Source organism: Pelophylax lessonae (genome assembly GCF_965119305.1).
Source record: "Pelophylax lessonae genome assembly, chromosome: 10".
Classification (NCBI taxonomy): Eukaryota; Metazoa; Chordata; class Amphibia; order Anura; family Ranidae; genus Pelophylax; species Pelophylax lessonae.
Window position 1 is genome coordinate 216,829,759 of NC_138777.1, and position 17,013 is coordinate 216,846,771.

General features: G+C 43.6%; 2 protein-coding genes across 2 annotated transcripts in view; one reads left to right on the forward strand and one right to left on the reverse strand.

Annotated features, from left to right (window-relative positions):
- CEP89 (centrosomal protein 89) overlaps positions 1-17,013 on the forward strand; it is a 154,132-nt gene that overhangs the window by 94,827 nt on the left and 42,292 nt on the right. Inside the window, exon 16 of the mRNA XM_082270407.1 lies at positions 1,574-1,663. Within this exon, the coding sequence (XP_082126533.1) occupies positions 1,574-1,663 (90 nt within the window). The remainder of the gene's footprint in view (positions 1-1,573; positions 1,664-17,013) is intronic.
- LOC309565458 (E3 ubiquitin-protein ligase RNF182-like) overlaps positions 13,993-17,013 on the reverse strand; it is a 28,068-nt gene continuing 25,047 nt past the window's right edge. The window contains exon 2 of the mRNA XM_082270430.1: positions 13,993-15,032. Coding sequence (XP_082126556.1) covers positions 14,311-15,015 — 705 coding nt within the window. The 5' untranslated portion in view covers positions 15,016-15,032 and the 3' untranslated portion in view covers positions 13,993-14,310. The remainder of the gene's footprint in view (positions 15,033-17,013) is intronic.

The following is a 17,013-nucleotide window of genomic DNA, read 5'->3' on the forward strand; positions in this document are numbered from 1 at the left end:
CAGAATATGTGGAAAGGGGAGCAGGTCAGGGAAGGACAGAATGAAGAGTGAGAGAACAGGTGAAAGAAGAAGCGCAAGAGAAGAAGAGCGAGAGAGAGGGTGTAAAAGAGAAAGGAGTGAGCGTATGTGCAAGAGAGTAGGCAAAAGCAGAGCGACCGAAAATGTGCAAAGGGGGGGAATAGGTGACTGAAGGGGAGAATGAAGAGTGAGAGAGCAGGTAAAAGAAGAAGCATAAGAGAGCAGGCAAGAGAAAGGGGTGGGGGTAAGAGAGAGCAGGAGTGAGAGTATGTGTGCAAGAGAGTAGGCAAAAGCAGAGAGAGCAACAGAAAATGTGCAAGGGGAAGCAGGTGAGAGAAAGAAGGCGAAATCAAGAGAGAAGATCAGGCACAATCTAAAGAGAAGGTGTGTGAGAGTGAGCAGGTGAGAGAAAGGGAGAGAGGGCAAAGAGTATATGGAGCAGGTAGGAGAGGGAGAGTCTTTGCAAGAGAAACAATGTGTGATAGAGGGAGAAGGAGAGGGATACAGGGAAAGAAGAGCAAGAGCAGGCGAAAGAGAGAGACCCTATTAATCATGAAAGAGCGCAGGCGAGATGAGGAAGGAACAAGACAGAGGATGTGCGCTAGAGAAAAAACAGGTGTGAGAGAGAGCAGGCGAGAGAGCGAGAGGGTATGCATGAAAGAAAGCAGAATAGAAAAAAACGCATTAAAAGCAAGAGAAGGTGTGTGAGAGAGGGCTGGAGAAGGAGAGATGGAAAGCGAGGGCAAGCAAAATAAGGAGAGCCTGATATAAAGCAATTGGGAGAAAGAAATGAGAAAGGAAATGCGTGAGAGCAGACAAAGAGGAGAATGAGAGAGTAAAAGAGCATACACAAGTGAAAGAGAGGGTATGTGACAGCGAGCAGGAGAAAGACCAGGTGATAGAGTAGAGGAGAGAAGGAAACGGGAATGGTCAAGAGGAAGAGAGGGAGTGTGTAAGCAGGCGATAAAAGAAAGAGGCAGAGTGTGCGATAGAGAGCAAGAGAGAGAGCACAAGACAAAGAGAAGATGTGTGAGTGAGAGGGAGAGTAAAAGAGATGGCATCTGCAAGAGAGAGGCCAAGAGAAGGAGAACGTGCAAGAGATTGAGTGTGCATGAGACAGAGAGCAAGCGTGAGAGAGAGGGTATGCATAAGAGTGCGAGAATAAGGCCTTATTCACATGGGCCTCAAATTCACTTTTATTTTCCAGTTTAGATGTGTTCAGAGTATCTGATCTGCCTCTGGACACACAGATTTCTATTCTTTTTCTAACCTGAATGCAACTAAATACCCAGCGTGTATTATACAATTTAAAATCATTACACGCATTTCTATATAATTGCATGTATGTCATTGCCCATGTGAATAAGGACTAACTGTTTTCCATAGCAAACTCCATTCAGTTCCATTCCAGGCATTAGAAAATCAAGTAGTAACTGCTGGCCTGGAGATGTTTTCTATACAGTAAATATTCCGTCTATACCATGTCCAGATGTCAGGTGTGTCCCTTTGCATTTCAGAACAAGCCATCTCTTATCATGATGATTCTTTGTTTTAGGCTAAAGGCTTGGAAGCAGAAAAGCATGGAGTCTTATCAAAGATGATGGAAGGCAGCATACGTCTGGGAAGACTAGAAGAGATGGTGAAGGTAAGGTGACGGTTATATTTAGAAAGGAAAGAAATATGGAGGCTGCTTTTATGCTGGCTGATGGTTTATATAATTTCTGACATCGTGACCCCAAACAAATATGTGCAAAGTGATGTCACAGCTCCTGATTATCATACTCATTCCAGATCTCTGACTTAGAAAATACTGAAACCAGCAGGTCAGCATAACAGACAGATAACTAGCATGCTCAGAAGAGGTCCAACAGGGGAAGCCTACACATTTCACTCAGCACAGGTTTTCTTTAAAGGCTAGTACAGGCAGTTCCCAGGTTAGAAACAAGATAGGTTCTGAAGGTGTGTTCTTAAACGTGCTCTTCAGTGATTATTTTTCATCTTTCCATCTATTAAATCCTCTACCCTTGTTGTTTTAACTTTGGATAGTAAAACATTTTTTATCTGCCACTAAATACCTTATACAGCCCACTTCCTCTTGTCTGGTCATTAGCCTAGGCCAGTGATGACGAACCTTGGCACCCCAGATGTTTTGGAACTACATTTCCCATGATGCTCAACTACACTGCAGAGTGCATGAGCATCATGGGAAATGTAGTTCCAAAACATCTGGGGTGCCAAGGGTTGCCATCACAGCTCTCTCTCACTCTTGTGAGAGTTTGTCAGCAAGGGAGGGGGGATGAGTCATAGGACAGCCAATGAGAAGTGCAGAGCTGGAGTAGGCTGGATGAGGGCAGAATCTCAGTATATATAAAATCATATGCAATGTGGTTGGAGGGAAGCTTCAGAATGGCAAAGATGTTTTTATTAAAAATTAAGTGAGCAGGCTGTAGTTTCTCAAGTTGAAATTAAATCCAAGTTGAAACAGGTACAGCCAAAAAAAATATTTTGTAAGTTTTTTTTTTTGGATAGCATAGGGAAGGATTAACACCCCTGTGATGTTTGTTTTGTTTGCTGCCTGTACCCCTGTTTAGAAGATTTCACCTCCCTTTCTCTCCCTGTGACATTTTGGGTTTTGAAAAATTTGGGTTATTGTGGAAACAAGGATTGGTGATGAAGGCACCCTTTTCCCATGATAGCTCTTACAGGAGTGAATTTCCCTTTCTAGGGGGAGGTTTTTTCCCACTTCCTATTGTCTCCCTCCGTTTTTGTAAGTATGAGCCGTATGTAAAGCCCCGTACACACGTGCAGATTGTCGGCCGAAAAGCTTCGGCCGACGAACGATCGGCCGATTTTCGGCTTGTTAGTATGATGCTGCCGACAGCGCACTTTCGGCCGAAAAGAATCTGTTGTGCAAGCATTAAAATTTTTGTATGTCGACACCAGAACGGCCAATTGTTCGCAAGTCAATACAGAATTCGGCCAACAGACAGCAGATTTGCAAGACTGGGCATGCTCAGAAAAGAAAAAACACAGGGAAAGTTAACCATCACATGACATCACTTCTGCAGTCGGCTGTAGTCGGCGGACAAAATTCTTGTGCAGTCTTTTGCACTTTTCAACAGACACGACAGCCTGGGGACAAAAGACGGCCGATCGTTCGGCCGACGATCGGTACGTGTGTACGGGGCTTAAGTCAAATGTTTGTAACTCTGGGACTGCCTGTATAGTGTTTTTGTATGTAATCTTTTCTCACTTCCTGTTAGGTCATTGCAACAGGGGATATAATGGAAAAAGCTTCCAGACCAGGCTGGGCCATCTAGGTCTGGTTGGCAGAGCATGCTGGAACTTTAGCTCCTGTGGCTTTAGAGCCAAGTTGGCTGTTCTGGAAAGACCTCTTGATGTATCTTTCCTCCAGTATTGCAGCTGTTGCTAGAAGATGCCATGTTGCACTTGTTTACGCTGTACTTTTTAAGCTGGCTGTGTAATGAGTAATCCCGATACGCTTGCTGCATTCTTCTGTTGGTCTCTACTCATCTTCCCATTGCATTCTCACAGGATAAGTTGACAGAAAACATCACAAAACTGGGGGAAGACTTAAAAATGGCACATCATTAGTTTTTCTTACTGCAACTCCCACACACCTTACTCAGATCATCATTTCTAAAATCTGCAGAGCTGTACCATGATGACAGCTGAAAGATGGACCAATATATATGGAGAGTGAGATTGATATAATGGAAAGAGAGACTAGAGAGAGAGATGGGGAGGGAGAGAGAGAGAGAGAGAGCGATATGAATGAATGGAGAGATTGAAGGATATAATAGATATGATCTAAAAGATAGAGATGAATAGATTAGATTGGGGGTGTCCAAACTTTTGACCTTCCTGAGCCACATTGGAAGAAGAGATATTGTCTTGGGCCTCATATAGTATACACTAACAATAAGGATAGCTGATCAGCAAAAAAAAATCGGGCCGTCCACTGATATAAATAATTTACCTATCTGAGTAATAAAACTTCCATTTTTTTGTAATATTTTTTATTATAAAAGTAAAAGAGGGCAACATAAAACCAATATCTGATTAGATGAATGAAGTAGCAATTCTCAATGAATTCTCAACTTGCCCATCGGATATTTTGATTATAATTTTACCCTTCATGTGCTTCATCCTTGAAAATAGTCGCTCACAAATATAGGTGATGCCGAAAACTCATGACCTGAATAAGGCGTGATTGTGAAGAGTGGAAGATTTTACTTTAGGAAGATAAAACTCCAGTAGAGACGCTGTAAAATTTATCTTCGGCCGCATGCGTTTTTCACATTTTTACCAATAACTTTAAACAAAATCAACATTTTTAGGTAAGTTCATGATTTTGTGTTGAGCTGCATTCATAGCAGTCTTAGGCCACAGGTTGGACACCCCTGGATCTGATAGAGCGAAATGATGGAGGGCGAGAGAGAGATTGGTAGATGGATATAATGGAAGGATAAGATACACTATATTACCAAAAGTATTGGGACGCCTGCCTTTACACGCACATGAACTTTAATGGCATCCCAGCCTTAGTCCGTAGGGTTCAATATTGAGTTGGCCCACCCTTTGCAGCTATAACAGCTTCAACTCTTCTGGGAAGGCTGTCCACAAGGTTTAGGAGTGTGTCTATGGGAATGTTTGACCATTCTTCCAGAAGCGCATTTGTGAGGTCAGGCACTGATGTTTGACAAGAAGTCTTTATGGACCTTGCTTTGTGCACTGGTCCTTATCATTTGGTGGAGGGTGGATTAAGGTGTGGGGTTTTTTTTTCAGGGGTTGGGCTTGGCCCCTTAGTTCCAGTGAAGGGAATTCTTAAGGCGTCCGCATACCAAGACATTTTGGACAATTTCATGCTCCCAACTTTGTGGGAACAGTTTGTGAGTGGCCCCTTCCTGTTCCAACATGACTGCGCACCAGTGCCTGTACTGGCCCAGCTGCTCTCCATCACATCACCTCCCCATGCATAACTTTTTATATAGCTCTGGGGGAGGAGTAAAGGGGAATATTATAGTGTGTCACTTGAATGACAGCTCTGAGTCTACTTGGACTGTGACATTACATCCAAGATGGCGACACCCAACAGCAGTCTCGGGGCTTTCGCATGTCTACACAAGGGAGGCTTTTACAGGTAAATACCATACATACATACATACATACATACATACATACATACATACATACATACATACATACATACATAAATACAACACATTAAATGCACATCTAATATGTGAATATTTTTGTTGAAATCAATGTTCTGGTGACTGGGTCTCTTTAAAAACTCTCACAGCTTTAGTGTATGGCGCTGCAGTTTTTGGAGCAGTGACAGTGTGTCGGTGAAGTGTGGATACCACAGTGAGATCACACAAAAAGACTGAGGTGACATTTCCAAATCCCCGTCTTCTGTGGCTGTCAGCTTATTATCCCCTGGAGGGTGCAGCAAAGCAGAATGGGAGGGTTGGTGAAGAACAGCACAAGACAAAGCCAAGCTCAAAATATCAGCATCATATAAATCAGGATTACTCATTACACAGCCGACATTAAAGGAATTAATAAACAAGTTTTGCATGATTGGAGAACAAAGACGAAGCGACAGACACACTCACTGCAGAAGGAAATAAATATTGCTTGTTTATGAGACCGTGACTCAGAAAAAGCATGCAGCCAGTGACGGCTATGCTCTTGGATCTGTGTGCATAATCCATGTCTGTAAATTAGTCAGCATTTCTCATAAATTTAAATGGGACTGCAAGCAATCTATGGTGGTGTAAATTTTAGGATGCCGCTAGCACTGATCACTCCCTTGTTGTGAGTGTGTTGTGAATGAAATAATATAAATACCGTATTTATCGGCGTATAACACGCACCTAAATTTTAGGGGAGAAATTTCAGGAAAAAAGCTGAAATTTAAAATAAACAGCTTTGAACTCAGAACATTTTTTTTTTTTTTTAATCAAATGTAGTCTCACCAGTGCCCACGCATGCAGCCTCATCAGCGCTGTGTCCACGCATGCAGCCTCATCAGCGCTGTGCCCACGAATGCAGCCTCGCCAGCGCAGTGCCCATATATGCAGCCTCGCCAGCGCAGTGCCCATATATGCAGCCTCGCCAGCGCAGTGCCCATATATGCAGCCTCGCCAGCACCAGTGCTCAAAATTGCAGCCTCACCAGTGCCCATAATTGGAGCCTCGCCAGTGCCCGTAATTGCAGCCTCGCCAGTGACACTATCCGAATCACTTTTAAAAAAAGTCCAGGAAGCAGCACCGAGAGGTAGAAGGGGGCGGGCGGGGCCGAGGAGAAGGAAGGACACGCTGTCAACGGAAGTCCCGGCGCCTATGATAGATTTTGGCATAGGAGGCGGGACTACCAATGACAGCGCGTCCTTCCTTCTCCTCGGCGCTGCCCGCCCCCTTCTACCTCTCGGCGCTGCTTCCTGGACTTTTTTTTTTTTATATCGGTGTATAACACGCACTGTTACTTTTTCCTCCATTTTTAGGAGGAAAAAGTGCGTGTTATACGCCAATAAATACGGTATGTGCTGCGCAAACCTGTGTAGCTTATATTATTTTAGTCAGCATTTCTCTTAGCATGTTTCTTTTAGCACATATTTACATTTTTGTGAAGGTTGTAGCAGACGTGGTAATGCAAAGGTGTCATTGGGGCCTTTGAAAACATGAACTTCAGCACATAGATGCGTTTCCATACAGTAAAGGCACATTTATACCACAAGGGGTGACCTACGCTAATCCTCACAGATCAATGCAGGCTCACTAATAGGGCACAGAGAAAACAATTATTTTCTTTGTTCCCTGTTCACACCACAATGCCACCTTCAGGTGTGCGGCCTAAAAATGCAGACATGTTTATGCTAAATAAAAATAAAATGACAAAAAAAATATGCAGACGTGCTCCATTTTTCACAACGCCTTGGACCCCACCTCATGCCACTGCCAGTCACTGCACTGAAGGTCTGCTGTGGTGCATAGGAAAGAATAAAAAGTAATTTGCTACATTTTAATAAAGTAAAAAAAAATTATAAATGTAAACAGTGCCTTGAACCACCCTTCACCGCCCATATATGGCTTGTTTTAGCACGCGGCTGGTGTGAACAAGCCATAAAATCTATTTTACTGCAGGAAATTACACAAGTATGATTAAACCCCTTTAAAGTGGTACTCTGGATAAAATAAAAAATGACATATATGTTACAGTCTGTCACTAGCATTACCACAGCAGTTTTTGGAGGCGTCTTCCCTGTAACATAAATGTATTACCCAGAGGCGTAACTAGAATCTTCAGGACCCCAGTGTAAGAAACCATGAAGGGCCCCCCCGGACCCCTGGCCGGGGCCCTTCCTTAAAGCCTGGGGCTCTTCCCACTGGTCCTGGGGCATTGCAGGGCCCTTTATTACGGTCCCGCAGCTGGACCCTTTCACAAGTTCTGCAGTGGGCCCCCTTCCTGCCATCTTGGGGCCTACCCACGGTGGTGGAATGCCAGGGTGCGGTCGCAAGTGTGACCTTTGCGATCCTGGAAGTTCACCCACTGGTGTCAGTAGTTTTTTATTTTTTGGCACTTTAATTGTATTATTTTTTATCATTTTATTTATTTATTTATTTTACAATGTCACTGACTATGACTCTGTCTGTTCAGAAAAGGAAGGAGCTGGTAAATTAAATATTTACCGACCCCCTTCCTGGTTCTCTATTGTGACACATCCCCTGCAGGAGCCGGCAGGAGAGAGAAGGGAGGATAGTGGGGGTGGGGGCAGCACAGTAGGAGGGGGGACCAGGAGAGCACACAGGGGGCCCAGAGACAGCAGAACACAAGTGAACTGGATAGGAGGAGTGGCGGGGGCAGCATACAGAGGAACTATTCTCCTCCATTTTCCTCCTGCAGCTACAGGAGGAAAAAGGAGGACAGTGATTTCTCTACATGCTGCCCCCGCCGCCCCTCCTATCCAGGTGTACAGGGGAGCCGCACAGGGCCCCTGGAGCATTGGGCCCGGTTGCAATTGCAACCCCTGTAATTATGCCCCTGGTATTACCTATTGATCTTTTCAGTAGAACTATTTATCATTCGGTTTATTTTTAAACCTAATTACTAAAATCTTTTACAAGCATTAATTATTAAAAATAAATATTATTAAACATTAATAAAAATCATTGTTAGAACCCTGGTGGCCAACCTGTGGCCCACCGGCAAAATGTGTACCTTTGGTACTTGTTATGCAATCTCTCAAGCATTCTCCGAGGCAAAGGCATGATGGGATTTGTAGTTTCAGCACAGCTGGAATGCTGCTGTTGCCTTTCGCTGTACTAGAACACCAGTCTTCCTATGTTGTCCGCGCAGAATAAGTCCCTATTCTCATTAACAAGACCAGTTATCACTACTTCAAACCTGCGTCTTCATAATTCAAACTATATGTCGGTTTTTAGCCGGGCTGCAAATTAAATGGTAAAAGAAAATTAAATTTAATTGCTAATTGGATTCTTTTTGAGCTTCCATGCAATATGATCGCTAATGAGCTTATCATGAAAAAGTCTCCTTTTCCCTGAAATTAGACCATCCGGACACCTTAATGCCTTCCCTTTCATCAGTTACAGCTGAAGAGGCTTTCGCAATAAGCGCTGAAGTGCCCAAGTTGGAGTAAACGGCTGCCCCTTTCTATTCAACACATTGCAATTAGTTTTCCTGCAGAAACGCGGCTAGCGACGCCGCACAATGGAGTCGCTCAAAGCCCCATTCAGTGTACGCTCCCGCCGCATTTCATCTGCACAAGAGTTCTTAAGATGATTACAGCGCTGCGCTTCCTGCTTTCCGTGCACACTTTGTTCTAATGGATCATTATCTTTTGAATTTACCCGTTTTTGTCTGCAGAAGATCACAGCTACAGTAAAACGGAGGGCAGAGAGCGGCAGAAAAAAATATGCAGGTTTTAAAGTGCGTCTCCATATCTATCTAAATACATTTTCAGTTTAAAAGAGAAAAAAAAAAGGATAAATAATGCGCTCTTTTCAGATGCACAAATGTATATCTAGGTGCCCCAATTAGCCAAATCATTGCAGGCCTTTTAGTTGTCTCATTTCCATTTTAAAGTGGTTCTGAAGTCAAATAATTTTTTACCTTAATGCATTTCCTGCATTAAAGTACAAAATGTCCTACTACTGTTCCTCTCCCCTTCCCCCAAACACTTGTCAGAGTCTTCACTCGATCCTGCTCTGTACATGCCTTCAGCAGCTCTGGTCTCTGTTCCTCTTCTCACAAGGGAGATGGAGAGCAGGAAGGAGTGGAAGACGTGCCCAACCTGAGTTGTATGTGTCTATGGATGCACACAGCCCAACTCAGGAGCACACCTGCATGGGTGCCACTGTAGCATACAGCTTCATATGGTAGCACTGGGAGAAGAGGAGAGGAGTGCATTGGTGGGACCAAAGAAGAGGTATTTAAGATACACAAATTTAGTTATAGAGTTATTGGCAATTAACCATCGTATACAGGCAGTTTATATGTGAAATAAAGAAGTTATTCAGATAATATAAATGCGATCTAAAAAAATCAGCTCATGAACATGTAGCACCCTCCTAGGTAGATAGTATAGTTTTTTTAGGGTCTTACCAGAGAGATTGGCAGGTACATTTATATTGCTCCCTGCCTACCAGAGAGCTGGATCCATTGGTAGGGTCTGCTCATGGCGCTCAGATACAGCTCAGCTTGTCTGTAATGTTTCACACTGGTCCAATAGGGAGGCATGTTGGACAGTGGGAGGAAACCTGACAAGTGAGGGCACAGGCATTGTTACAGCCCTGGTGATTGGCAGAGGAAAGTGCCTCAGTACATGCTGGGATACTGTATAAATGCCAAGAGCACCTGTGCTCGGGGTCTTGAAGGGAGGGGGCCGCTGCCCCTCCTCTGTAGAAGCTGCCATGCGGCCTCAGGTAGTCAACCTGAGGGCCTGAAACTCAGATAGGAGCTGAACCCAGATGTCCTGCAGAACTGACTGGAAGGGAGACACTGGAAAGGATCTGATTCTGCCTACAGTGAGTACAGATCTGTGTCATGGGGTCTGTCATGTGAAGGCCATCCCTTCAGTGGAAGAGTCCGTGGATGGGTGTCTGTCAAGGGGATGCTAGAAAGTGTCCTGAAGATAAATTAGTTGCTTCAAGTCTGCTACTAGAGAGAGCAAGAGGACTTAATTCATCCATACATGTGGCAGTATGGTAAAGCAGGGTGTCTGCTTCCACAAATAACCTGGTGAGGCCAAGTGAGAGTTGTCCTTATCTACTGTGAATAGTTCAGTTGGAGTATCTCACTATTCCCTTCTCCCACCCAAGTTCCACAATAAATACAAAACCCAATTACCCTGAACTGTTTCTTGAGTAACAAGCAAACAGGAGTAAGGATGGATGTGTTAAAATTCCCCTGGTGACTGTCTGCAGGTAATCAGAGGGAGACCTAAGAAGTCAACACACAGCAAGCCCTAAGGAGACAGTGCTACAAACACATAAGCTGGTTTTTCCCACCTACACAAAAAAAATAACAGCTAGAAGTGGAGCAGTTGTTAGGTGCAACACAAAAAAGCAGCATGGAAAGACTACAAATCCAACAAGTACAAATTTTCCACAGAAACAGAAGGACTCCTAGATCTCAATAAAGCCCAAGTGTGGTGAATTCACCATATTTGCGGTCCATGTTTTACTTCCTCCGTCCAAATCACTTAAGGTCTGTATGGACGTGGGCCCAGGGAAAGAGTCTGCAGGTGCCTTTTGTAATTACATTTTTTTGCAAAAGGTGTTCTTGGTCTTTAAAGTCAATAATCATAATAATAAAGACCCTGTTTTTTTTATGTGGGGCTGCAACTAACAATTATTTTCATAATTGATTAGTTGAAAATTGTTTTGATTAATCGGACCTAAAAAAAAGTTTGGTGTATAATTTAGTTAATATGTAGTTTAAAAAAAGACTTTATTCTTGAATATTTATACTGAACAAAATTATAAAAGCAACACTTTTGTTTTTGCCCCCATTTTTCATGAGTTGAACTCAAAGATCTAAGACTTTTTTTCCATGTACACAAAAGGCCCATTTTAGAGTGGCCTTTTATTGTGACCAGCCTAAGGCACACCTGTGCAATAATCATGCTGTCTAATCAGCATCCTGATATGACACACCTGTGAGGTGGATGGATTATCTCAAAGGAGAAGCGCTCACTAAGGCTCCTTTCACACAGTGTGTCCGTCAAACGGACTCCGCTTTTCTCAGCGGGGGATCGATCCGCCGATCCCCCGCTGAGCAGGAGAATGACAGCTGTTCTCCGCACTGTGTGCGGAGACACAGCTGTCACAGCCCCATAGATCTCTATGGGGGAATCAGATGGGAACGGACCGTCTGTCCGTTCTGATCCGATCCCATCCGATCCGCTGGACGGATGGAAAATAGGGTTTCCATCTGTCTAGATTTGACGGATCGGATGTCAGGGGATATGTCTCCGCTGACATCCGATGCCCCATAGAGATGCATGGGGGGACCGTTCAGATCCGCCAAAAAAATGGACAGGCGGATGAACGGTCCGCCTGTGTGAAAGGGGCCTAACACAGATTTGTGAACAATATTTGAAAGAAATGTGCAGTTTTATTATATTTGGGGGGGGGGGGGGGTGTCTGAAAACCAGTCAGTATCTGGTGTGACCACCATTTGCCTCACGCAGTGCAAAACATCTCCTTGGCATAGAGTTGATCAGGTTGGTGATTGTGGCCTGTGGAATGTTGGTCCACTCCTCTTCAATGGCTGTACGAAGTTGTTGGATATTGGCAGGACGTGGAACACGCTGTCGTATACGCTGATCCAGAGCATCCCAAACATGCTCAATGGGTGCCATGTCCGATGAGTATGCTGGCAATGTAAGAACTGGGATGTTTTCAGCTTCCAGGAATGGTATACAGATCCTTGCAACATGGGGCCGTGCATTATCATGCTGCAACATGAGATGATGGTCGTGGATTAATGGCACAGCAATGGGCCTCAGGATCTCGTCACGGTAGCTCTGTGCATTCAAAATGCCATCAATAAAATGCACCTGTGTTCGTTGTCCATAACATACGCCTGCCCATACCATAACCCCACCGCCACCATGGGCCACTCCATCCACAACGTTGACATCAGAAAACCGCTCACCCACACAACGCCATACACGCTGTCTGCCATCTGCCCTGTACAGTGAAAACCGAGATTCATCCATGAAGAGAACATCTCTCCAAAGTGCCAGACGCCATTGAATGTGAGCATTTGCCCACTTAAGTTGGTTACAATGACAAACTGCAGTCGGGTGGAGACCCCGATGAGGATGACGAGCATGCAGAGGAGCTTCCCTGAGATGGTTTCTGAGAGTTTGTACAGAAATGATGCACAATATCGGTAAACTTTTACTTTAAATGTAATTGTAATGCCCTTTTATTACCTCCAGTCTATCAGGCTCCAGCTCCTCTTAAAGTGATTGTGAACATTTTATTTTTTCTTTTAAACGACAAAATTGGTCATACTTACCTTCTCTGTGTAATGGTTTTTCACAGAGAAGCTCTGATTCTCCTCTTCTGGGGTCCCCGCCGGTGCTCCTGGCTCCTCCTGCCTTTAGAGTGCCCCTATAGCAAGCCGCAAAGTAGAGTATAGAGTGCCACTATAGCAAGGTAAAAACAACTTCTGCCTTTAGAATTATTATTGTTATTATTATTATTATATGGAATTTATATAGCGCCGCCAGTTTACGCAGCGCTTTACAACTTGAGGGTAGACAGTACAAATACAATACACTTTAATACAGTAGGAATCAGAGAATCGGCTACTTCCTTCTCCTGCCCAGAACTACATGTCCCACAAGGCTTTGCTGCTCACAAGTTCCCTGGCACTTACTAACATGTATGGACGGTGTGTGTGTGCTGCACTGTATTTTCTGATATGTAAACAAATAATGCATTCTGTATGCAGGCCAACAAATTGGCTGACCAACTAATTGGTTATAAAAATAGTTGACAACTATGTTCATAATCGATTATGTTGATTAGTTGTTTTAACTAATTATAGATGCACAGTCCACATTCATGTATATTAACTCCAAACACCAGTCAGAACAAGCCATTTTCAGTTGAATAATAATAATTAAAATATTATTTAGGGCTCATTCAGACCGCAGATTAGTGCCATCTTCCACGCAGAGCCGATGGCAGATACGTGTGCATCTACCTTGGCGTTGCGTGCAGGCAGCCCATTGAAGTAGATGCACACACAGCTTTGGCATGGACACAATCACATGTTAAATTTTCACATGTGGGCACTAACCTGAACACAGAGGCAGAGTTTATAAACAATCTGCAGGACAAGATGGCATTTTTACTGTGTTTTAGACATTTAATTCTGGGTTCCAACAGATTAATTACAAAAAGTGACATAAAACAATATTAGGGGTTCACTCTGTTTTCCCATCTCCAGTCTTCTAACGACTACTTAAATCTGAGAGAGAAGCACCACACCACCGGTTATTGGTCCAGTTATAAATTTTGTTCCAATGTAAGATCAAATGTAACACTATAGGAAAGAGTCAACACTTTTCGGGGTCCAGAATGCACTCCCTTTCCTATAGTCTACTACTTGATCTTGCACTGGAATAAATTTATATCTGGACCAATAACCTGTGGTGTGGCTAGCCCTGATGAAGAGGGTGAACTCTGGATCCCCAAACATGTTGGATCGTTCCTATAGCCTTTCACTTGACCGAACATTGAAATAAATTTATATCCGGACCAATAATCTATGGTGTGGCTAACCCTGATCGGGAGGGCTCTGGACCACCAAAGGTGTTGACTCATTCCTATAGTCTTCTACTTAATCTTACATTGGAATAAATTTTAATTTGGACTAATAATGGGTGGTTTGGCTAAGAATGAGTTCTGGCCCCTGAAATGCATTGAATCTTTTCTCTGGTCTTCTACTTGACTATACATTGAAATACATTTTATAGCTGGACCATTAATCTGTGGTGTGGCACTTCAATCTCAGATCTATTGAGTTGCATCGCAAACCAAGGAAACTGTGAAGATCCTCTGGTGTGTAGAAGCCCCCCAGAATCCAGAAACCCTTATTATACACCACCTCAACACTCCTGGATAATACCAATTGGAAAATTCTAGGTTTCCAGTGCTACCCATCCATTCCTCCCAAGTGTCTAGTTCTAATGGCCTACATAACACATTGCTGTGTCAGCATTCGTCAACTCCTGGCTGAGCAGTCGCATATGCCTTGGCACAGGCACTGGCAGAAGCCGTAGACCAGGCACACGGTCAGGCTGGAAGGTACCAGGCTGACGCAGACAATTCCAAGTGTCACTTTCTGAATCACTAGCAAATATATCCCAAGGGGCAAAGAGCCAAAGTAAAAGAAGCCCAGCAGCCAGACCAGTATCCTGGGGACATGGTTGCACAACTTGGAAAAAAGGTCGTGGTCGATTTGGCCATTGGAACTCACAGAAGCCGAGTCCACGCTGTGCTCCGCATAGTAGTCTGAGATGGTGTTTTGACTGGGTGTCCGCGTGGAGTCTCTTTGTACTTCCATGATGGTGATCACTAAGCAGTTCGAAGATCCATGGGAAGGGCTAGAGGATGCAAGGTTTTTGGGGGTTAGGACCACCTCATTGCTATCCGAATTGCAGATGGTTCGCTCGGCAAGCTTAGACAAGATATTGGTGTCGTCCGGGAGACCTGCCACCTCTTCTTCCTGAAGTTCGGTCTCGTTGCGGCAGAACGGGCAGCTGATGCATGGTGCCCCTCCGCCTATGAGGAGGATTTTGGATAGGCATCTGGCACAGACACGGTGAAGGCAGTTTAGAATCTTGGGTTTGCGGCTGTGAGAGTTGAACTTTTGGTAGCATATTTTACATTCCAGCTCATCCGATGTCAGCACCTCCTCTGCGCTCATCTTTTATCTCCGGGTAGCTAAAAAAAAAAAAAAAAAAAAGTGATCACGCTGAGTCTGCTTTTTAAATTGCACTAAAAGAGGGTATATTTTTTAAAGCAGTGAATCTGACATTCAGCAAACAATATTGACAAAATTGGCAGCACTCGGATATAAAAAATATGTCTAATTATAGTGTTAAAAAAAAAAATTGAATAAATTAGTGGAACTAACGCTAGCTCCAAAGTGGGACTAAGCATTTGTTCAAGTGCCTCTCGTGTGACACGAATTGATGTGTGTGCATTTTTAATTTTGTCCTATTGTTTGTTTTTCTTTTTTTTTATAAAAATGTATGATTTTATGCGACAAAGCCCCTTCTGGTTTGTGTGATTTATATGTTCCTGACTCAATGGGGAGAAAAGAGATGAAGTATTGCAAGTGGATAGGAAATTCCTTCTACTGATCTGAGAGTACTTGAGGGGATTTACCTTAATGTGGTTGTAAACCCTTATACTGTATATTACCAGTGATAGGACTATCTAAAGTGATACACAGAGATTAAATAAATCCTTCTACGTAAATTGTATCTGTGTTTTCATTCAAAGTGCTGAATTTATAAGCTTGTCTGACAGTTCAGAAAAAAGAGGGAGGAGAGCTGAAGTTACACTCTAAAGACCTCAGTAAGGAGAGCACTGAGAGCTGATTGGATGGAGGGGCACACCCCCTTCAAACAGCCCACAGGAACAGAGCTGAGGCTGTCAATCAGCTGGAGGTCCCTCCCCTGTCCTCCTTTGAGAAAGCCTATTGGGTGCAATGCGTGAGGTCGGCGGTGATGTAATCACGCTGGGCAGAGCCAAGCAGAGCTGTGCAAGCCAAGGATAATACTGAACTATGCCTGTATTTAACTTCTGAATTGTGAGTGGTATTTTTACTCATAATAAATTCATTTTATGGGCTATCTGCACTATGGTTTTTTTTCCTCTTGCCTATTCCATATATGACACTACGCTGAGAGCTGTGGACTGGGTTGGATCTGTCAGTGAAAGCAGTGCCACTTTTACTCTGCAAAGGCACATACTGACCTCTTTTTAGGTAGTGGGGTCCGCCCCAGCAGGTGAGAAGACACCTTTAGGTGGGGTAAAGGGCACCGTGGTGAACAAAGGTCAATAGATTGTTTTTGGTGTATGGAATTTATAAACTTTGTACATATATATCTTTATGGACTGGCACTAAAAGGTGGACTCACTTTGATATATTTATTTATTTATAAAAGTTTGTGTTTATATTCATTTTATTTCATTATTATTATTTTCATAATCACTGATGAACTTTATACACTGCTCAAAAAAAATTAAAGGAACAATTTTTAAACGGCGTATAGCAAGTCAATTAAACTCCTAGGATATTGATCTGGTCAGTTAAGTGACAGAGGGGTTGTTAATCATTTTTAGCTGCTTTGGTGTTTATGAAATTACCAGGTGCATTAGCTGGGCAACAATGAGACGACCTCCAAAACAGGAATGGTTTTATAGGTGGAAGCCACTGACATTGTTTTCCTACTCATCTTTTCTGACTGTTTTTTACTAGTTTTGCATTTGGCTAGGGTCAGTGTCACTACTGGTAGCATGAGGCAATACCTGGACCCTTTAGAGGTTGCACAGGCAGTCCAACTCCTCCAGGATGGCACATCAATACATGCCATTGACAGAAGGTTTGCTGTGTCTCTCAGGACAGCCTCAAGAGCATGGAGGAGATCCCAGGAGATAGGCAGTTACTCTAGGAGAGCTGGACAGGATCGTAGAAGGTCCTTAACCCATCAGCAGGACCGGTATCTGCTCCTTTGTGCAAGGAGGAACAGCATGAACCATACCAGAGCCCTAAAAAATGCCCTCCAGGCCACTGGTGTGAATATCTCTGACCAAACAATCAGAAACAGATTTCATGAGGGTGGCTTGAGGGTCCGCCGTCCTCCAGTGTGCCCTGTGCTCACTGCCCGGCACCATGAAGCTTGATTGGCATTTG